Here is a 23960-nt window from a genome sequence, read left to right as displayed (position 1 = left end):
GGAGTTCGTTGCCGCCGGTTTTTCGTCGGTTTTATTTTTCGGTAAAAACCTAGATCAGTTTTTTTTTCTAGATCGGGTTTTATTTCAGTTTTATTCGGTTTAGTTTATTCAACGAATGTTCGTTCGTTTAGATCTGTTAGTGAACGATTTTTGTTAGATTGGTTCTGTTAGCGGACGTTCGCGCCATAGTTTTTTTCTTTTTATTTTCTTTTTCTGCCAGGGACCTATCCGCGAATATTTTTATCATAGGTTAGCCCCTGATCTTCAAACCCTCGTAACTTTTCAACCGTTTGTCCAAATCCATTGAAACCAACGCCAAAATCTTCATCTCGAGCCCCTCTTTCTGTTTAACTAACTTTAACAAGGTTTTGATAATTTAAAAGTTGGTTTCAAGCAGATTTGAATTCGAAGTTCTTTCGACCGTAGTTTCAGTTCCGTAGCTCCGATTTGATTGATTCTTTTTGCAAATCGAATCTCTTCAGTTGAGTTTTCAAATTCGATCTTCTTATTTGAGTTTTTACCTGTGCATCATTTCTTGAGTGCTTATGTATGCTATTGTTTGTTTGCGATAGAATTCCCGGAGTGCGAAGCGTGCTACTACGAGTCTCTAGGGTTTGCAGATCGTCAACAAGGCAAGTAACACATTGATCATACTCTTGGGAGTTACTTCTATGTTATGCTTATGTTGCCATGCTATGCTCATAGACGTGGATTGGGTTTGAGTGTATTCCATGACAGATGAGATTGTTAATTAATGGTTCAACTTAAGGTGGCAACTTTAATACACATCTGGGTGGATTGTTGGTTTGGGCACCTGGGGTTATACCAGTGTTGTGCTAGGAGATCCCGGGGTTATACCGTGTGATCCTCCTATGGTCCGCCACCCAGGCCCAAAGGGATCATAAGATTGTTCATGCTAGACACTTCCGTGTGCAGCCATAAGCTATTATGGGCTCTATCATAGTTGAGTATGTTGCATGACCTCTTCCAATGGTAGGCTAGCAGATGTAGGGGATGTAGGTTGGTACTGTCTACCCGGGGTTAGAGTTAATGCTTCTGAAAGACTGTGTCTCGGTCATCCGTTTCTCAAACACCCTGTAGTGCGAGAAATCCAACGGAGGAGATCGAGTCTTGTGGGGTAAAGTGCGCAAACCTCTGCAGAGTGTACAAACTAATCATGGTTAGCCGTGTCCCTGGTTATGGACATCTTGAGTATCTGGATCTTGGATTCTCATGTTAATCTCATCACTCTAAATTAATTTGTTGGGTTGTTAATTATTTTTAATTCGGATTGAGATGGGGTACCACTACTAGGAAAAAGGCTACTAGCAGCGCGGGTAAAATGGCTACTAGCAGTGCTGGTACCCGCGCTACTAGTATCGCGCTACAGCTAATAGTTAGTAGTAGCGTGGGTGCACCCGCGCTACTACTAAAAAGTTAGTAGTAGCGCTGGTGCACACCCGCGCTACTACTATCAAAATAGTAGTAGTGCTTCTAGTATACTAACTACTATGCTAGATAGTAGTAGCGTGTAGTTTTCCCCAGCGCTACTACTAACAAATTATAAATTAAAAAAAATAAAAATTACATGCATTATTCATAGATAGAAATCAGGGACGCGTCCAGTGCAAAATAAATTAAACACACACACAACCGAAGGTGGCTACCTTCCCTAGTGTTCCACCCCCAGCCTAAACAGACCACTTCTCTACATGTATCTACCAAGGCTCGGAGTTCAGACGCTGGAGGACCCGAATCCTCCCTCACCCCGAAAGATGGCGTCGAGGTCCTCCACCTCGGCGACATCCGGCATCGTGATTACATGGACGATCATCTATGCGTCGCGGTCGCTGGGCTTCACGTCGAAGTCCACCTATAAGTGGTTGAAGAGCACGACGCCCACCAGGCTATCGTAGTTAGTGTCAATCACCCCTGCGGCCACGTCGGGAAAGTGAAAACTTGTTAGTACGCATCAGCGTTCAAATCCGGTAGGGTATTTTCTTTCTTTTTAGCACATGCACATGCATCAATAGTAACAGCCGGAGGCTAGTCCTTACTTTTTGCACGAGACGTGAAGAAGGCCAGGTCCCCTCTTTGTTGCACAAATGAATCAAAGGAAGACACTGCCACAAGACATGAAGAAGGCCGGGTCCCCTCCTTCTGTAAATAGCTCAAGTGCCTGAAGTTGTAAGGAATCTTAATACAATGAACTCATAGTAATGCATAATAACAAGAAAAAAGAAAAAAATCATGAATCCTAAAGAAAAAGATCATTATGTGAGTCAAGATAATGTGCGTAACAATATTCATTAATAAGAAAAATGGGCCGAGATTTCTCAAGTGACATTTGTTTCACCAACAATGATTAATGACGAGGCATGTAAGATTTACCTGTGCAGCATCAGCATACCCTCTGGTCCTTGCAAGAACTTGAAGACCAAGGTTCTAGCTTTCTCCCCACTGACTAGCACAAGTGCAGCAGCACCGTCGCTGTACATTGACCCAAGATCTGCTTTTCATAGGAACAGTAAAAGCTCTACTTAACCCAAGATCTGCAATTTTCAGTATCATCTTCTCCTTGTCAACCAATAGATTTTGGGGCTTTAAATCCCTATGATATCAAAGAGTAACGATCGTAAATCACATTAGCAACAATTGCAATATGTTTTATGGGTCGATAAATAGTGCAACATAAATCAGAAAACAAAGGTCTAACCGATGAAGGACACCATGGCCATGGCAGTGTGCAATTCCTTTGCATAACTGATACAAAAAACTCTACAAGAAAGTAAAGAAAGTTGTCTATTAGCCCGAAACAGACCTATCAAAATTAAACTGGACTCTGCCATCTGCTATCCAATGAAAATTAACGATAGCATCCTCAAAATAAAGGCATGAAGATGAATTGATTCCAAAGCTAACAACAAATTAATCTGTACTTGAGTGTATGCAAAATAGAGAACGCCAACAGCAGTCAACATTGAGTTTCAACCATTATACTAGCACTACTTAGTTCCTAATTTAGTCTCCTGCAACTAGGCTAGAGTAGTAGAGTTTGCATATTTTTTGATGAATTCAAACCAGCTACAAATTTACAGTGTAGTTCGCTCTGATTGCATATCAATGTTCTGCATGTTTCCGATGCAAAACTCAAAGTTCAGAATGGGCATATATGAGGAAGTGCCAAGTCCTCAGATCGATGGATAGGAGACTCAGCCGACGTAGCATCGGCAGAAATCCAAGTGAGTAGGGCAAGGGCAAATCAGCCTCAAAACTAATTAAAATCGCTACCTTGACGACCTGAGTTGGGAGCGGCTTAGGGGCAGGCCCACGGCAGTAGGCGTCGACAAACTTCTTGAGGTCAGTGTCAAGGAACTCGAAGACGAGGTAGAGGACGGGCTTCCCTCCACCGCCAGCGCCGCCGCCCTTGGTGGCCTGCTCGACGGCGAGGAGGCGGATGATGTAGAGGGAGCTGGAGAGGAGGCGGAGGAAGGAGATCTCACGCAGCGCGGTGGTTGCTACCTCTTGCGCACTGCGTTGGTTTTCCCTTGAAGAGGAAAGGGTGATGCAGCAAAGTAGCGTAAGTATTTCCCTCAGTTTTTGAGAACCAAGGTATCAATCCAGTAGGAGGCTACGCGCGAGTCCCTCATACCTACACAAAACAAATAACTCCTCGCAACCAACGCGATATGGGGTTGTCAATCCCTTCACGGTCACTTACGAGAGTGAGATCTGATAGATATGATAGGATAATATTTTTGATATTTTTGTGATAGAGATGCAAAGTAAAATAAAAACAAAGTAAAAAGCAAAGAAAATAACTAAGTGTTGGAAGATTAATATGATGAAGATAGACCCGGGGGCCATAGGTTTCACTAGTGGCTTCTCTGAAGAGCATAAGTATTTTACGGTGGGTGAACGAATTACTATTGAGCAATTGACAGAATTGAGCATAGTTATGAGAATATCTAGGTATGATCATGTATATAGGCATCACGTCCGAGACAACTAGACCGACTCCTACCTGCATCTACTACTATTACTCCACTCATCGACCGCTATCCAGCATGCATCTAGAGTATTAAGTTCATGAAAACAGAGTAACGCCTTAAGCAAGATGACATGATGTAGAGGGATAAATTCATGCAATATGATAAAAAAACCATCTTGTTATCCTCGATGGCAACAATACAATACGTGCCTTGCTGCCCCTACTGTCACTGGGAAAGGACACCGCAAGATTCAACCCAAAGCTAAGCACTTCTCCCATTGCAAGAAAGATCAATCTAGTAGGCCAAACCAAACTGATAATTCGAAGAGACTTGCAAAGATAACCAATCATACATAAAAGAATTCAGAGAAGATTCAAATATTGTTCATAGATAAACTTGATCATAAACCCACAATCCATCGGTCTCAACAAACACACCGCAAAAAGAAGATTACATCGAATAGATCTCCACGAGAGAGGGGGAGAACATTGTATTGAGATCCAAAAAGAGAGAAGAAGCCATCTAGCTACTAACTATGGACCCGAAGGTCTAAGGTAAACTACTCACATTTCATCGGAGAGGCTATGGTGATGATGTATAAGCCCTCCGTGATGGATGCCCCCTCCGGCGGAGCTCCGGAACAGGCCCCAAGATGGGATCTCGTGGGTACAGAAGGTTGCGGTGGTGGAATTAGGTTTTTGGCTCCGTATCTGATCGTTTGGGGGTACGTAGGTATATATAGGAGGAAGGAGTACGTCGGTGGAGCAACAGGGGGGCCACGAGGGTGGAGGGCGCGCCCTGGGGGGTGGGCGCGCCCCCCTACCTCGTGGCCTCCTCCTTTGTTTCTTGACGTAGGGTCCAAGTCTCCTGGATCATAATCTTCCTAAAAATCACGTTCCCGAAGGTTTCATTCCGTTTGGACTCCGTTTGATATTCCTTTTCTGCGTAACTCTGAAATAGGCAAAAAACAGCAATTCTGGGCTAGGCCTCCGGTTAATAGGTTAGTCCCAAAAATAATATAAAAGTGAATAATAAAGCCCAATAATGTCCAAAACAGTAGATAATATAGCATGGAGCAATCAAAAATTATAGATACATTGGAGACGTATCAGGCATCCCCAAGCTTAATTCCTGCTCGTCCTCGAGTAGGTAAATGATAAAAACAGAATTTTTGATGCGGAGTGCTACTTGGCATAATTTCAATGTAATTCTTCTTAATTGTGGTATGAATATTCAGATCCGAAAGATTCAAGACAAAAGCTTAGTACTGACATAAAAATAATAATACTTCAAGCATACTAACAAAGCAATCATGTCTTCTCAAAATAACATGGCCAAAGAAAGTTATCCCTACAAAATCATATAGTCTGGCTATGATCTATCTTCACCACACAAAGTATTTAAATCATGCACAACCCCAATGACAAGCCAAGAAATTGTTTCATACTTTTGACATTTTCAAACTTTTTCAATCTTCACGCAATACATGAGCGTGAGCCATGGATATAGCACTATATGTGGAATAGAATGGTGGTTGTGGAGAAGACAAAAAGGGAGAAGATAGTCTCACATCAACTAGGCGTATCAACGGGCTATGGAGATGCTCATCAATAGATATCAATGTGAGTGAGTAGGGATTGCCATGCAACGGATGCACTAGAGCTATAAGTGTATGAAAGCTCAACAAAAGAAACTAAGTGAGTGTGCATCCAACTCGCTTGCTCACGAAGACCTAGGGCAATTTGAGGAAGCCCATCATTGGAATATACCAGCCAAGTTCTATAATGAAAAATTCCCACTAGTATATGAAAGTGACAAAATGAGAGACTCTCTATAATGAAGATCAAGGTGCTACTTTGAAGCACAAGTGTGGTAAAAGGATAGTAACATTGTCCCTTCTCTCTTTTTCTCTCATTTTTTTATTTGGGCCTTTTCTCTTTTTTTATGGCCTCTTTTCTTCTTCTTTTTCGTCCGGAGTCTCATCCCGACTTGTGGGGGAATCATAGTCTCCCTCATCCTTTTCCTCACTTGGGACAATGCTCTAAAAATGAAGATCATCACACTTTTATTTTCTTACAACTCAACAATTACAACTCGATACTTAGAACAAAATATGACTCTATATGAATGCCTCTGGCGGTGTACCGGGATATGCAATGAATCAAGAGTGGCATGTATGAAATAATTATGAATGGTGGCTTTGGCACAAATACAATGTCAACTACATGATCATGCTAAGCAATATGACAATGATGGAGCATGTCATAATAAATGGAACGGTGGAAAGTTGCATGGCAATATATCTCGGAATGGCTATGGAAATGCCATGATAGGTAGGTATGGTGGCTGTTTTGAGGAAGGTTTATGGTGGGTGTATGATACCGGTGAAAAGTGCGCGGTATTAGAGGGGCTAGCAATGGTGGGAGGAAGAAAAGTGTGTATAATCCATGGACTCAACATTAGTCATAAAGAACTCATATACTTATTGCAAACTAGTAAGATGCCCGTGCTACGCTACGGGGTCACAAAATATCAGATGAAACATTGTTGTTTATTTAAATTATTTCCAAGACCCAATTCATTGCTATGTCCCAGAAAAAAAAGTTCCTAGACATTGATCAAATGATGTTATATTGTTGATAGGTAGGCATCGAGCACAACCAAACATATGGTTTCCGGCTGCCTTTTTAGTAGAAGCCATTCTTTCTTGCAAAGAACCCATTTCTATACACTATTCCGAGCAAAAATTGATGGAATTCCACATCTATTGCCATTTGATTCAAGATAAGAACTTGTCTCCTTAGAGATTACATATACTGTTCGTCCAAGCCAAACCTTCTCTTCACCATCTTGACCTTGCAGGAAGACTTTTTGTTCTCCTTAGTCCTTACTCAGTTCTCTCATTACTGACTGCAAATAGAAAATCTGACCACACATTTGGCAATCAGGACGACACTGCCAGCTTTTTCTCCGAATCCAAGAGAACTCAGCATGAAGAGAGGAAACACATTATACATGATTTGCATACATATGAGAGTATATTAAAATTCAAAAGTGTTGCATGTACATGAATAATTGATTCCGCAATATAGAAAACATCATAAATGCCAGTCATCTGAAGTTTATTCATACAATGTAAATATCTAACACATGACATGCAAGAACTGAGCTCCAACACAGATTCTAGTGTAGTAATCAGTGCCTTCATCTCTAACCGTCCTCTTTTTTCTATGTTCCAATCCTAGGTTAGTGTAGCCATGCATACTACATAATACGTATTAAAAGAAATCACATGTCCCTGAGAAGACAATTCAATATGGTGATATCAGTTTCCCTCTTTCCTTCTCATGTGCTCCTGCCAAACACTCAAGCATATCAAGCATTATAACTGTGTAAATATTAATGAAGAAACAAAACATGTTGTGATCTGGAAGAAAAAAATTGGTGCTCTTAAGTCTTAAAACACTTCCACGGGCACCACTTTTTCTAGCACAAATCACTAAATATGTCGTTTCTTCAGGAAAAAAATGTATTTTGTTAGAAGATACAAATATGTTTGTTGCAAAAAGTTCAGACTTTTCTATTCTTTTTTTTTGTTTCACACCGTTCATCCTAGAGCTGCTTTGGCTCCATATTGAATATTTGACTTTATTGTCAGCACTCACAATTCCCTCAAAATCTCTCTGCTCTCTCTATCACCCAAGGTGGAGGAAGAACACTGAAGGTTTGTGCAGCGCTCTGAATGCTGCTTTTCTGTTTCACTTTTATTATCTCTAACAGAAAACAAACCTGCCGCAGGTCTTGCCCTCTTACCGGATCGTGCCATCCCACGACCGAGAACAAGTCCTTAAAGGCCTACAAACGCGCCTCGGGATCGTACAGCCGACGTCCTCAGGCGTCGCTAACAGTTTAACTAAAACTTCTGAAACTACTGAAGAAAACTGCTAACTGAAACTACTGACGAAAGCTGCAGCTAGAAAAATGCTGCCAAACTACTAATCAAGCCACACTGGTTTATTTGCTAACATTTATATCGCTGAATCTTAAGAAAAACAAAGAATAAGCTAGTCTAGGGGAAAATCCAGTTTGTGAGGTAAACTTTGCATGACGGTTCTAACCAAAAGCTAAGAATCAAATAATTGATGTATTCCTTTTTCTTTTGAGAAGGCAAGTTATGATTAGATTTCATGAGACACCTCAAAATTATCATTCAGCTTCTCAAGAGGAGCATCTAATGTGGCCCCGACCAAACAATACTAAAGTTTTTCAAAACTAACTAAAATAACATGACACATACCTTGTTCAAAAAATATTCTAAAAATTATGCAGGTTCACGTAGGTATATGAGTCTGAAGTCATATATTGTCTTAGGAAAAAATACACAGTTTCCCATGGGATTCTAATCATACAGACGTTATAGAATATCAAAATTTACTTGCGGAGAATTAAAACTGATATATGAACTCATAGGGGTTTAGGGTAACACACGATGAGAAGGAAGGCACATGTTGAAGTCGTGAAAAATCTATCTACAAGCAACACAACACTCATTATCGGGCATCTCTCTCAAACCACATATTAGAAGGATATTGCTAATGCTGCATACCTTTTTTCAATTAGCATTTCCAAATAGAAATCTTCTGCTAGTGGATGCGACGAAGACAATACTGCATGCCGTTCTTGCTCCATTAATCTCATACAACTACACAAGTGTATATATGCTGTTTTGTAAAAAAGGATTACTCAGATTCCGTTCAATACACAATAATTAATATACAGGAAGTAAAATTACTTGATACAACAAAGTAGAAAAGCTTAGCTTTCTTCCTTGTAAGTAGCTCTTGAGATCTCCACTTAAGAAGACATTTAGCAATGCTTGATAACACTGCTCCATTTTCCTTGAGCAATAAATCTAACACAGATCACAATGGGAAAAAAATCTGAATATTGAATAGAAAATCTAGTAACAACCCGAGGGGATGGTTCTCAGTAATTTCCCCAAGGATAAATCTGCAGTTCTCGAGGTACTTCGCAGATCCACAACCAATTAGTTTTTAAACATATTTAGGAGAGGCAATGGTTTCAATCACATAGTTGCACAAATCACTGACAAACTTCTTTGGGTCTGACAGAGAAACACAAAACTTATGGAGGGATGAACGTGGTTGGGATTTGGGAATAAACACAGTGGCTTGAGGTAGTTGGCACCAGCACTGCCGGGAACGAGTAGTTTGCCACCAGCCGAAATCCTCCGGCGGGTAGCAGTAGGTGGCCGCGCAGCCGGCAGCGTACTTCTGGAGGTCGACGTCGGAGGATACGGGGAGCGGGCGGAAGAGATGGCGATGAGGAGGATGAGGTGGTGCCAGTGCGTGGTGGGGCTACTGCAACAAGAAAGGGAGGAAGCAAGAAAGGCGTCAGGGCACGGACGGCGGTAGCGGCGTACTTGCGGGCATGGGAACCGCAGGAGATGGGGGAGGGGTGTAGGGGATGATGCGGAAGAGGGCGTCGTGGTGGAGATGCTGGGCGATTGTGCTGCGGCACAAGAGGAGGACGAGTCGGCGGACGGGCGGCGGCGGTGGCGTATGTGCTTGCCGAGGTCGGTGCCGGAGGAGACGGGCAAAAGGGGGCGGAGGAGATGGCCGGCAATGGACTTGACGGCGAGGCTGGGCTCTTGGTGGACTTGATCCAGAGTGAGGGAAGTCCGAGAGGCAGCGGAGGAGAGCGGTGACGCGAGATCCAGGCGGCGGAGCTCTGTCTACGGGCGGCCATGGTTGCGGGAGCTCCGAGCTCTGTCTACGGGTAGCCATGGCTGCGGGAGCTCCGAGCTCTGTCTACGGGCGGCTATGGTTGCGGGAGCTCCGAGCTCGGGTGGGGAGGGATCTTCGCCAATTCAAATCCGGCTGTCGAAAGAGAGGTGAGGGTCGGTGGCGAGGAATTTGGGAGCGCTCTAGAAGACTCGGTATCCTTTTCGAGAGAAGGAGAATGGACTCCAGCCTGTTCTTTTACCTGAGAACATCCAGACTGTATAGGTTGTCCCTGCTCTAAAATTCTGTCTAAGCAGAGGGTGTTTTTGCAAAAGTGCAAGTGGCACATGGCTTGTCTCGATCTCAGCCATACATTGCCGATCGGACGGCATAGATGACGTGAAGGTAGACACGCCATCACCACCAACTCGTATTTTTATAGGAGTAGAGAAATCTACAAGTTAGCAAAGCAAAGTATTACGCGCATGCTCCTAGGGGGATAGATTGGTAGGAAAAGACCATCGCTCGTCCCCGACCGCCACTCATAAGGAAGACAATCAATAAATAAATCGTGCTCCGACTTCATCACATAACAGTTCACCATACGTGCATGCTACGGGAATCACAAACTTTAACACAAGTATTTCTCAAATTCACAACTACTCAACTAGCATGACTCTAATATCACCATCTTTATATCTCAAAACAATTATCAAGCATCAAACTTCTCATAGTATTCAACACACTCATAAGAAAGTTTTACAAATCTTGAATACCAAGCATATTAGGATTATTTAAGAAAATTACCATGCTATTTAAGACTCTCTAATTAATCTAAGTGAAGCATGAGAGATCAATAGTTTCTATAAAAGAAATCCACCACCGTGCTCTAAAAGATATAAGTGAAGTACTAGAGCAAAACTATATAACTCAAAAGATATAAGCGAAGCACATAGAGTATTCTAACAAATTCCAAATCATGTATGGCTCTCTCAAAAGGTGTGTACAGCAAGGATGATTGTGGTAAACTAAAAAGCAAAGACTCAAATCATACAAGACGCTCCAAGCAAAACACATATCATGTGGTGAATAAAAATATAGCTCCAAGTAAAGTTACCGGTGGAAGTAGACGAAAGAGGGGATGCCTTCCGGGGCATCCCCAAGCTTTGGATTTATGGTGTCCTTAGATTATCTTGGGGGTGCCATGGGCATCCCCAATCTTAGGTTCTTTCTACTCCTTGTTCCATAATCCATCAAAATCTTTCACCCAAAACTTGAAAACTTCACAACACAAAACTCAACAGAAATCTCGTGAGCTCCGTTAGCGAAAGAAAACAAAATACCAATTCAAGTTATTGTAATGAACTCATTATTTATTTATATTTGTGTTAAACCTACTGTATTCCAACTTCTCTATGGTTTATAAACTATTTTACTAGCCATAGATTCATCAAAATAAGCAAACAACACACGAAAAACAGAATCTGTCAAAAACAGAACAGTCTGTAGTAATCTGTAACTAACGCAAACTTCTGGAAATCCAAAAAATCAGCAAAAATAGGAAGACCTAGACAATTTGTTTATTGATCAGAAGAAATTGGAATCACTATTTTATCACGTTCTGGTGATTTTTAACAATTGTTTTCGTGAACAGAAAGTTTCTGGAAATTACAGCAAGATCAAATAACTATCATCCAAGAAGATCCTATAGGTTTAACTTGGCACAAACACTAATTAAAACATAAAAACACATCTAACCAGAGGCTATATCAAATATTTATTCCTAAACAGAAGCAAAAAGCACAAAACTAAAAATAAAATTGGGTTGTCTCCCAACAAGCGCTATCGTTTAACGCCCCTAGCTAGGCATAAAAGTAAGGATAGATCTAGGTATTGCCATCTTTGGTAGGCAATCCATAAGTGGCTCTCATGATATATTCATATGGTAATTTTATTTTCTTCCTAGGGAAGTGTTCCATGCCTTTCTTTAATGGAAATTGAAATCTAATATTCCCTTCCTTCATATCAATAATTGCACCAACCGTTCTAAGGAAAGGTCTACCAAGAATAATAGGATATGAAGGATTGCAATCTATATCAAGAACGATAAAATCTACGGGCACATAATTCCTATTTGCAACAATAATAACATCGTTAATTCTTCCCATAGGTTTCTTAATAGTGGAATCCGCAAGGTGCAAGTTTAGAGAGCAATCATCAAAATCACGGAAATCTAGCAAATCGCACAAAGTTTTGGGAATAGTGGAAACACTAGCACCCAAATCACATAAAGCATGGAACTCATGATCCTTAATCTTAATTTTAATAGTAGGCTCCCACTCATCATAAAGTTTTCTAGGGATAGAAACTTCCAACTCAAGCTTTTCTTCATAAGATTGCATCAAGGCATCAACGATATGTTGGGTAAAAGCTTTATTTTGACTATAAGCATGAGGAGAATTTAGCACGGAGTGCAACAAGGAAATACAATCTATCAAAGAGCAATTTTCATAATTAAATTCCTTGAAATCCAAAATAGTGGGTTTAGCAACATCTAGGGTTTTGATTTCTTCAATCCCGCTTTTATCAATTTTAGCATCAAGATCTAAAAACTCCGAATTCTTGGAACGCTTTCTAGGTAAAGGTGGATCATATTCAGTCCCATCATTATCAAGATTCATGTTTCAAAACAAAGATTTAATAGGGGACACATCAATAACTTTTAGATCTTCATCTTTATTTTCATAAAAATTTGAAGAACACGCTTTCATAAAGCAATCTTTCTTAGCACGCATCCTAGCGGTTCTTTCTTTGCACTCATCAATGGAAATTCTCATGGCTTTGAGAGACTCATTGATATCATGCTTAGGAAGAATAGATATAAGCTTTAAAGAATCAACATCAAGATAAATTCTATCAACGTTCCTAGCCAATTCATCAACTTTAAGCAATTTCTCTTCAAGCAAAGCATTGAAATTCTTTTGCGGATTCATAAACTCTTTAACACTAGTCTCAAATTCAGAGGGCATCTTATTAAAATTTACATAAGAGTTGTTGTAGGAATTTCCATAATTATTAGAGGAATTACTAGGATAAGGCCTAGGATTAAAGTTTCCTCTATACGCGTTGTTACCAAAATTATTCCTACCAACAAAATTCACATCCATAGATTCATTATTATTCTCCATCAAAGTAGACAAAGGCATATCATTAGGATCAGAAGAAACACTCTTACTAGCAAATAATTTCATAAGTTCATCCATCTTTCCACTCAAAACATTAATTTCTTCTATCGCATGCACTTTTTTATTAGTAGATCTTTCAGTGTGCCATTGAGAATAATTAACCATAATATTATCTAGGAGTTTAGTAGCTTCTCCTAAAGTGATTTCCATAAAAGTTCCTCCCGCGGCCGAATCTAAAAGATTTCTAGAAGCAAAATTCAATCCGGCATAAAAATTTTGTATAATCATCCACAAATTCAAACCATGAGTAGGGCAATTACGTATCATTAATTTCATCCTCTCCCAAGCTTGTGCAACATGTTCATGATCAAGTTGCTTAAAATTCATAATATCATTTCTAAGAGAGATGATCTTAGCGGGAGGAAAATACTTAGAGATAAAAGCATCTTTGCACTTGTACCAAGAATCAATACTATTTTTAGGCAAAGACGAAAACCAAGCTTTAGCATGATTTCTAAGCAAAAAAGGAAATAGCTTCAACTTAACAATATCATTATGAACATCTTTCTTATTTTGCATATCACACAAATCAACGAAGCTATTTAGATGAGTAGCGGCATCTTCACTAGGAAGGCCGGCGAATTGATCTTTCATGACAAGATTCAACAAAGCAACATTGATTTCACAAGATTCAGTATTGGTAAGAGGAGCAATCGGAGTGCTAAGGAAATCATTATTGTTGGTATTGGTAAAGTCACATAATTTGGTATTATCTTGAGCCATCATGAAAAACAAGCAATCCAACACACGAGCAAACAAAAAGCAAGCGAAAAAGAGGCAGACGGAAAAGAGAGGGTGAATAAAACGGCAAGGGTGAAGTGGGGGAGAGGAAAACGAGAGGCAAATGGCAAATAATGTAATGCGGGAGATAAGGGATTTGTGATGGGTACTTGGTATGTTGACTTTTGCGTAGACTCCCCGGCAACGGCGCCAGAAATCCTTCTTGCTACCTCTTGAGCACTGCGTTGGTTTTCCCTTGAAGAGGAAAGGGTGATGCAGCAAAGTAGCGTAAGTATTTCCCTCCGTTTTTGAGAACCAAGGTATCAATCCAGTAGGAGGCTACGCCCGAGTCCCTCGTACCTACACAAAACAAATAACTCCTCGCAACCAACGCGATAAGGGGTTGTCAATCCCTTCACGGTCACTTACGAGAGTGAGATCTGATAGATATGATAGGATAATATTTTTGGTATTTTTGTGATAGAGATGCAAAGTAAAATAAAAACAAAGTAGAAAGCAAAGGAAATAACTAAGTGTTGGAAGATTAATATGATGAAGATAGACCCGGGGGCCATAGGTTTCACTAGTGGCTTCTCTCAAGAGCATAAGTATTTTATGGTGGGTGAACGAATTACTGTTGAGCAATTGACAGAATTGAGCATAGTTATGAGAATATCTAGGTATGATCATGTATATAGGCATCACGTTCGAGACAAGTAGAACGACTCCTGCCTGCATCTACTACTATTACTCCACTCATCGACCGCTATCCAGCATGCATCTAGAGTATTAAGTTCATGAAAACAGAGTAACGCCTTAAGCAAGATGACATGATGTAGAGGGATAAATTCATGCAATATGATAAAAAAACCATCTTGTTATCCTCGATGGCAACAATACAATACGTGCCTTGCTGCCCCTACTGTCACTGGGAAAGGACACCGCAAGATTCAACCCAAAGCTAAGCACTTCTCCCATTGCAAGAAAGATCAATCTAGTAGGCCAAACCAAACTGATAATTCGAAGAGACTTGCAAAGATAACCAATCATACATAAAGAATTCAGAGAAGATTCAAATATTGTTCATAGATAATCTTGATCATAAACCCACAATTCATTGATCTCAACAAACACACCGCAAAAAGAAGATTACATCGAATAGATCTCCATGAGAGAGGGGGAGAACATTGTATTGAGATCCAAAAAGAGAGAAGAAGCCATCTAGCTACTAACTATGGACCCGAAGGTCTGAGGTAGACTACTCACACTTCATCGGAGAGGCTATGTGATGATGTAGAAGCCCTCCGTGATGGATGCCCCCTCCGGCGGAGCTCCGGAACAGACCCCAAGATGGGATCTCGTGGGTACAGAAGGTTGCGGCGGTGGAATTAGGTTTTTGGCTCTGTATCTGATCGTTTGGGGGTACGTAGGTATATATATATAGGAGGAAGGAGTACGTCGGTGGAGCAACAGGAGGCCCACGAGGGTGGAGGGCGCGCCCTAGGGGGTGGGCGCGCCCCCCTACCTCGTGGCTTCCTCCTTTGTTTCTTGACGTAGGGTCCAAGTCTCCTGGATCATAATCTTCCTAAAAATCACGTTCCCGAAGGTTTCATTCCGTTTGGACTCCGTTTGATATTCCTTTTCTGCGAAACTCTGAAATAGGCAAAAGACAGCAATTATGGGTTGGGCCTCCGGTTAATAGGTTAGTCCCAAAAATAATATAAAAGTGAATAATAAAGCCCAATAATGTCCAAAACAGTAGATAATATAGCATGGAGCAATCAAAAATTATAGATACGTTGGAGACGTATCAGTGGTCGGGATCCCTTCGTCGTCTTGTCCATCTCCAGGCGGGTCTTCTTGAGCGCCACCACCTGGCCCATCGCCTTGTCCTGCGCCTTGTACACCTTGCCGTAGGTGCCCTCCCCGACCTTCTCCAGCTTCTCGTACTTCTTCATGGTGCTTCCGATGGTTTGAGGTCGGCGTCGGCCTCCTCGATGCGGCTTGTGTGATGGGGGCGGAGGGAGGTAGGTGGCCTGCCGCAGCACTACCTCGTACACCACCTCCTCCATCACCGTCCGCGCCGCCACTAGGCTCGCCCTCGGGGCCGCCGCGCTGCCCCACCTCCATGTCGTGGCGGGGAGCAGCCCGGGCTGGCTGTCGCGATGGGCCTTGTCGGCTAGGCGGTGGAGGAAGGCTGTGTGCGTGTGCGGCCACACGACGGAGGATCCCGGCATGGGTCGGAGAAAGGGAGAGATCCCGTCGGCAGAGGAGATGAGAGGAGGTGGAGGGGATGTGAATCGGGGTGGGTGGGGTGCGGGAGTGGGTGGACTGGGACGGTTGACGGGGCGGGGGATGGGACTGAAAGGCTAGCGGTAGCGCAGGGTATCTCACCAGCGCTACAGATATCCACTTAGCAATAGCGATGGTTTAAAACCCGCTACTACTACGGTCTGTCCGCGGGGCACGGTCGAGAATATTTACTAATAGCGTGTTATTTTTTGCCACGCACTACTAGTAAATAGTACTAGTAGCGCGGGTCATTATAGCGTGCTACTAGTAAATAGTAGTAGCGTGGGTAAATAAAGAGCGCTACTAGTAAGCGTCTGTGTATAAGCTTTTCCCTAGTAGTGTACCCTTCTCGATGTGTCAACCACCATGATAGTTAAACAAAAATATTCCTTTGTTGTAGGGAAAAATTGGCTTTTGCAAAACATTATAACCATAGAGCCTCCACCAACCATATATGCATGTAGTGATAGCATTTATTCTGTTCATTGCTCTACTGTGTTATATTGCCAGCATATTGCATGTGCTGACCCGTTTTCGGGATGCAACATATCATGTTGCAGACTTTTCAGACAAAGGGTAAGGTGCGCTAGGTCGTTGTCGTGCACTCAGCTATGCCGTTGGAGTTGATGGACTCACTTTATCTTCCAAGCCTTCCGCTGTTATCTTATTTAGATGGTCTTAAGCCATATTTATTGTAATAAGTTCTCTCTTGAGACATTCGATGTAATAAGTGTGTGATTGCTACTCTGTTATAAATCCATTCAAGTACTGTGTGTGTCAGCATTACCGATCCAGGGATGCCACTGAACACAGAGACTTGACCGTCTGAGGTCGAGTCGCTACATTGCATGTATGGATTGCTCTTGCACCATTTGCCAACTGAAAGCATCTCTGGACCATACTGGACTTTTGATCATAAAACTCTTGAGTATCATATGAGTCCATGTTCATAAGATGCTAAAAAAGTTAGGATGCTAATAAGAAGATGCACAAAGCTCAAGCTGAAGTATAAAGAAATCAAGGAGACACAGACAAAACATAGAGGAGAATGAAAAATGTACTCACAGAAATGAGGTGGAAAAAATGATGCACTTTAGAGTCCTTTGTCTTGTTGTCCAAAGACAATTTACGACACCAAGCATTTATAGTATATGTGTTGACTAGGCCCTCATTTGCGAAAGAAGTACCAAACAAAAAAAACGTCACTGTAACCTTGCCATAGTCAGTACATGGTTTGCTGCAACCAAAAATATAAAAATAGAAAAATAAGGTATAAGATAAAGACTGAATGCGGAAGGAATGAAAACATAACAACTGAATGCATAAGGACTGAAAAAAGTGGACTTACATTTGAAGTTCTCATCAAGAGACAAAGTGACAATGGCATCATGCAATTGAATCATTCATGTACTGACAGGATGTTTTGATGATTTTTCATCTACATAAGGAGATGCATTGTATTTGCCGGGATGTACAATCCTTTTTGGTCCATATCTTTTCACCTCTCTTCCAGATTTACTAGCAAAATGATCATTAATCTTTTCATTGTAAACTCCTTCAGAATTAGCAAGCAAGTTGTTATCTATATCAAATTTCTTAACTTCATATAATATCTCAACATCAGGAGAGTTTGCGGGTCGCGACAACCAGGAGGATCTAAATCAATCTGAGAAGATAAAAAGAAATACGAGGAAACATTACTAAACTGAAAAAATATGAAAAGAAAAGTCCGAACACATTACTAAGATGAACAGATTACAGAAAGTGGGAATGAACATGTAACCTTAGTGACATGAACTGGAGGTTGAGATGTTTCACCCAGAAAATCATTGCGGTTCCTACCTCTTGAGCTTGTGTTGGTTTTTCCCTTGAAGAGGAAAGGGTGATGCAGCAAAGTAGAGTAAGTATTTCCCTCAGCTTTTGAGAACCAAGGTATCAATCCAGTAGGAGACAACGCGCAAGCCACCGAATACCTGGACAAACATACACCAACTTGCACCTAACGCGATAAAGGGGTTGTCAATCCCTTCACGGTTATTTGCAACATGAGATCTGATAGAGATGGATAAACGGTAAAGTAATATTTTTGGTTTATGGAACGGAAAGTATAAGATTGCAAAGAAAGTAAATAGGAAACTGAAATTGTAGATCAGAAACTTATATGATGGAAAATAGACCCGGGGGCCATAGGTTTCACTAGAGGCTTCTCTCAAGATATAAATTATTATGGTGGGTGAACAAATTACAGCCGAGCAATTGATAGAAAAGCGCAAAGTTATGACGATATCTAAGGCAATGATCATGAATATAGGCATCAAGTCTGTATCAAGTAGACCGACTACTGCCTGCATCTACTATTATTACTCCACACATCGACCGACTCCTGCCTGCATCTAGAGTATTAAGTTCATAAGAACAGAGTAACACATTAAGTAAGAGGTGTAGCGGGATAAACTCAAGCAATATGATGAAAACCCCATCTTGTTATCCTCGATGGCAACAATACAATACGTGTCGTTTCCCCTTCTGTCACTAGGATCGAGCACCGCAAGATTGAAGCCAAAGCTAAGCACTTCTCCCATATCGGAGAAGAAATACGAGGCTATAAGAGATCATGCATATAAGAGATCAAAGAAACTCAAATAACTTTCATGGATATAAAAAGATATAACTGATCATAAACTCGAAGTTCATCAGATCCCAACAATCACACCGCAAAAAGAGTTACAACATATGGATCTCCAAGAGACCATTGTATTGAGAATTCAGCGGGAGAGAGAGAGAAAACCATCTAGCTACTAACTACGGACCCGGAGGTCTACAAAGAACTACTCACGCATCATCGGAGAGGCACCAATGGAAGTGGTGAACCCCTCCGTGATGGTGTCTAGATTGGATCTCGTGGTTCTGGACTCTGCGTCGGCTGGATGAATATTTCGTCGATGCTTTGAGGGTTTCTGGAATATTGGGGTATTTATAGAGCAAAGAGGCGGTCCGGGGGGCACCCGAGGTGGGCACAAGCCACCAGGGCGCGTCTGGGCCTCCTGGCGCGCCTGGTGGGTTGTCCCCTCCTCGGGACTCCCCCAGGTGCAACCAGGGCCCAACTTCTTCCTTTTGGTCCATAAAAAATCATCGTAAAGTTTTGTGGCATTTGGACTCCGTTTGATATTGATTTCCTGCCATGTAAAAAACATGGAAAAAACTGCAACTGGCACTTGGCACTATGTCAATAGGTTAGTACCAAAAAATGATATAAAATGACTATAAAATGATTATAAAACATCCAAGATTGATAATAAAACAGCATGGAACAATCAAAAATTATGGATACGTTGGAGACGTATCAGCATCCCCAAGCTTAACTCCTGCTCGTCCTCGAATAGGTAAGTGATAAAAACAGAATTTTTTATGTAGAGTGTTGTTTATCAAGTCATATCATATTCTTTTATTTATAGCATGGACATTTGGACTTTTATGTGATTCAAAGCAATAGTCTAGTTTTGACATAATAATTTAGATACTCAAGCATATCAACAAGCAACCATGTCTTTCAAAATATCAACACTAAAATAAGTTATCCCTAGCCCATCATGCTCAAACATTGATCCATTCATGAAACACACTCGAATATTAGCTACACCCAATACTTAAGCATGATCATATTGCCTCTTAGTTGGTGCTTTTATAAGAGAAGATGGAGACTCAACTTCGAAATAAAAATTGCATAAAGTAAAAGAAAGTCCCTTCGCAGAGGGAAGTAGGGATTTGTAGAGGTGCCAGAGCTCAAACCGAAAATTAGAGATAAAAACATTTTGGGAGGAGTATCCATCCCACCAACGAAAACGACTCAGTGTTCCGAACACTTTCCATGCTAGATGTGCCATAGGCGGTTCCCAACCAGAAAATAAAGTTTATTCCTTTTTCCACCATTCTTTCACTTTCCATGGCTAACCGTATCCACGGGTGCCTTCCATACCAACACTTTCCAAGGAATTTATTATTTGACAACATAAAGTAAATTCATTTTTGCATTTTGGGACTGGGCATCCCTAAACCTTTGCCTTACTCTCGTGCAATGACAAGTGAATAAACACTCATCGTGAGAATAACACATCCAGCATGGAAAATATTAGCCACCCGTTATCGTTTCGTGAGCGAAGCAAACACACAAAAGAGAAGTTTATTTTGAAAATTAGAGATGGCACATGCAAATTTTCTTAGAACGGCAAAAGAATACCGCATATAGGTAGATATAGTGGACTCATATGGCAAAACCGGTTTAAAGGATTTTGGATGCACAAGTAGAGGTCATACTTAGTGCAAAATGAAGGCTAGCAAAAAGATTGAGAAGCGACCAACCAAGAAACGAATAATCTCATAAGCAAGCATTAAGCATAATTAACACCGAATAATGCACCACAAGTAGGATATAACTTCATTGCATGACTATTGACTTTCATCCATGCATAGGGAATCACAAACCTTAACACCAATATTCCTACTAAAGCATAATTACTCATCAACATAACTCACATATCACACATAATATCTCAAAACTATTACTAAGAATCAAGTTTATTTTGTCCAATGATATTCATGACATTTTTTACTTTATCCTTCTTGGATATCTATCACTTTGGGACTAATTTTCATGTGTTGCTTTTCATAAGCTCAAACAAATATAAGTGAAGATCATGAGCATAAAATTTTTCTTTCTCCCAAAATAATTTAAGTGAAGCAAGAGAGAATTTCTTCAAAAGTTTACTAGCTCTCAAATAAATCTAAGTGAAGCAAGAGAGCATTTCTTCAAAAATACTAAGCACACCGTGCTCAAAAAGATATAAGTGAAGCACTAGAGCAAGTCCTAGCTCATAAAATATTTAAGTGAAGCACAGAGAGCAATTCTAGCAAGTCGTGATATAATTTTGGCTCTCTCAAATAGGTGTGTCCAGCAAGGATTGATGACTTAAAACACAAAATAAAACAAGCAAAGACTCATATCATACAAGACGCTCCAAGATGTGATGAATAAAAATATAGCCTCGAGTAAAATACCGATGGTTGTTAAAAGAAAGAGGGGATGCCACTCGGGGGCATCCCCAAGCTTAGTTGGTTGCTCATTCTTGGATAATAGCTTGGGATGTCGGGGCATCCCCAAGCTTAGGTTCTTCTATCCTTCTTTCATCCATCGTAAGATAACCCAAAACTTGAATCACACAAAACTCAACAAAACCTTTGTGAGATCCGTTAGTAAAAGAAAGCAAACCACTACTATAAGTGTTGTATCAAACCAATTCATATTTTGTTTTTGTATTATATCTACTGTATTCCAACTTTTCTATGGCAAAAACTCATCAAAGAAAACCATAGAGCCATCAAAATAAGCACACAACACAAAGAAAACAGAATATGTCAAAACAGAACAGTCTATAGTAATCTGGAACTTTCAAAAACTTCTGTAACTCCAAAAATTCTGAAAAATTAGGACTAACAGGGTAATTTGTATATTGATCTTCTGCAAACAAAATTGGCATTTTATTACGTTCTGGTGATTTTTAACAATTATTTTCATGAGCACAAAGTTTCTGTCTTTTTCAGCAAGATCAAACAACTATCACCCATGAAGATCCTAAAGGCTTTACTTGGCACAAACACTAATTAAAACATAAAAACACAATCATACCAGTAGCATAATTGTGTAAACACTCAAGAACAGAAAGAAAAAGCAAAAATAAATTGTATCAATTGGGTTGCCTCCCAACAAGCGCTATAGTTTTACGCCCTTAGCTAGGCGTAAGGCAAGGATCTAAGTTTTGACTTCCGAAGTTTTGGCAACTTTCGTAAGGGTTTTTTCAAACCCGGGAGGCTCTTTACGCTTCCCTAAATTCTCCGGAAAAGAAACCATCTTAAGATCCAAAATATCCAATCGCTTGTTGCAAAGAGTAATCAAAGTATTCATGCGATTGATACTACCATTGAGGTTCTTGAGGGGTTCATTATATTTATGTATTTAAACCATATGTTTATGCAAATCACCAAGTTTGTCCAACATTTGAACTCCCTCAAGGGTAAAAGAAAACCCCTTCTTTTGAGGAGGAATTCGAAAAATTCCCTCTAAAATTTCATAGGCAGCATTAGCATCAAGCTCAATAAAATTTCCTTTAGGGGCACAGTCCAGAAGTTGTCTATGGTGTAAAGCCAATCCTATGTAAAAATTACAAAGCAAAACTTTAGCATCCCCCTTTAGATTGGAAACACGATACGATTCCATAAGCCTATACCAGGCATCTTTCAGATTTTCTCCTTGTCTTTGCTTGAAGTAAAGAACTTCAAAATCTGGTGACAATGGAGGAGTAGGGATGCTAGACATCGGGACTAGAGGCAAGAGATCGGTGAAAAAGAGACGCGAATAAAACGGCAAATTTTTGTAAAGTGAGGGAGAGGAAAATGAGAGGCAAATGGAAAATAATGTAAATTGCGAGGAGATGAGATTTGTGATTAGGAACCTGGTTATGTTGAAGATCCTCCCTGGCAACGGCGCCAGAAATTCCATTTGATGTCGCTTGAAGCTATGTCGGTATTTCCCCAAAGAGGAAGGGATGATGCAGCACAGCGGCGGTAGGTATTTCCCTTAGATATGAAACCAAGGTTATCGAACCAGTAGGAGAACCAAGCAACACAACGTAAACAGCCCCTGCACACAAATAACAACACCTCGCAACCCGACGTGTTAAAGGGGTTGTCAATTCCTTTCGGGGTACGGCACCAGAAACAGTGTGTGGACGGGAGAAAGTTGTAATAGATTGAAATAATAAATCACAAATAAAATAAAGTGCATCAAAGTATTTTTGTATTTTTGGGTTAATAGATCTGAATAGAAAGAGCAAATAAAATGGATCGCAAAGCAAATATATCAGAAAGAAGACTCGGGGGCCGTAGATTTCACTAGTGGCTTCTCTCGAGAAAATAGCAAATGGTGGGTAAACAAATTACTCTTGGGCAATTGATAGAACTTCAAATAATTATGACGATATCCAGGCAATGATCATTACATAGGCATCACGTCCAAGATTAGTAGACCGACTCCTGCCTGCATCTGCTACTATTACTCCGCACATCGACCGCTATCCAGCATGCATCTAGCGTATTAAGTTCATGGAAAAACGCAGTAATGCAAAAAGAACGATGACATGGTGTAGACAAGATCCGTTTATCTATTGCGGCAGATATAGATCCCATCTTTTTATCCCAGTAGCAACGATACATACGTGTCGGTTCCCTTTCTGTCACTCGAATCAAGCACCGTAAGATCGAACCCACTACCGGGCACCTCTCCCCATTGCAAGATAAATAGATCAAGTTTGCCAAACAAAACCCAAATATCGGAGAAGAAATACGAGGCTATAAGAGATCATGCATATAAGAGATCAAAGAAACTCAAATAACTTTCATGGATATAAAAAGATATAACTGATCATAAACTCAAAGTTCATCAGATCCCAACAATCAAGAGTTACATCATATGGATCTCCAAGAGACCATTGTATTGAGAATTCAGCGAGAGAGAGAAAGCCATCTAGCTACTAACTATGGACCCGAAGATCTACAAAGAACTACTCACGCATCATCGGAGAGGCACCAATGGAAGTGGTGAACCCCTCCGTGATGGTGTCTAGATTGGATCTGGTGGTTCTGGACTCTGCGGCGGCTGAATGAATATTTCGTCGATGCTTTTAGGGCTTCTGGAATATTGGGGTATTTATGAGCAAAGAGGCGGTCCGGGGGCACCCGAGATGGCCACAACCCACCAGGGCACGCCTCGGCCTCCTAGCGCACCCTGGTGGGTTGTCCCCTCCTCGGGACTCCCGCCAGGTGCAACCAGGGCCCAACTTCTTCCTTTTGGTCCATAAACAATCATCGTAAAGTTTCATGGCATTTGGACTCCGTCTAATTTTGATTTCCTGCGA

The 23960-nt window shown here is 40.9% G+C and overlaps 1 protein-coding gene across 1 annotated transcript; it reads right to left on the bottom strand.

Moving 5' to 3' along the window:
* Positions 1 to 93: 93 nt before the first annotated feature.
* Positions 94 to 15659, bottom strand: LOC120976811 (cyclin-dependent kinase B1-1-like). Its single transcript, XM_073510746.1, has 4 exons — positions 15509 to 15659; positions 3292 to 3518; positions 2717 to 2778; positions 94 to 2611 (listed from the first exon to the last, which is right to left on the bottom strand). Exons 1-4 carry the CDS (start codon positions 15657 to 15659, stop codon positions 2446 to 2448), a joined length of 606 nt encoding a protein of 201 aa, XP_073366847.1. The 3' UTR covers positions 94 to 2445.
* Between the last annotated feature and the right edge of the window lie 8301 nt (positions 15660 to 23960).

This window comes from Aegilops tauschii, chromosome 3, assembly GCF_002575655.3.
Source record: "Aegilops tauschii subsp. strangulata cultivar AL8/78 chromosome 3, Aet v6.0, whole genome shotgun sequence".
Taxonomy (NCBI): Eukaryota; Viridiplantae; Streptophyta; class Magnoliopsida; order Poales; family Poaceae; genus Aegilops; species Aegilops tauschii.
The sequence above is the reverse complement of the archived record's forward strand: the minus strand, read 5'-3'. Positions and strand labels throughout refer to the sequence as shown.

What these genes read in the sequence shown, in the direction of transcription:
- LOC120976811 (XM_073510746.1), bottom strand. Translation starts at nt 15,659, where the DNA reads ATGAAGAAGTACGAGAAGCTGGAGAAGGTCGGGGAGGGCACCTACGGC. An exon ending in GGGATCCCGACCACTGATAC is followed by an intron (nt 3,519 to 15,508) that starts GTCTCCAACGTA and finishes CGCAAGAGGTAG; the next exon opens with CAACCACCGCGCTGCGTGAG. An exon ending in TCCCAACTCAGGTCGTCAAG is followed by an intron (nt 2,779 to 3,291) that starts GTAGCGATTTTA and finishes ACTTTCTTGTAG; the next exon opens with AGTTTTTTGTATCAGTTATG.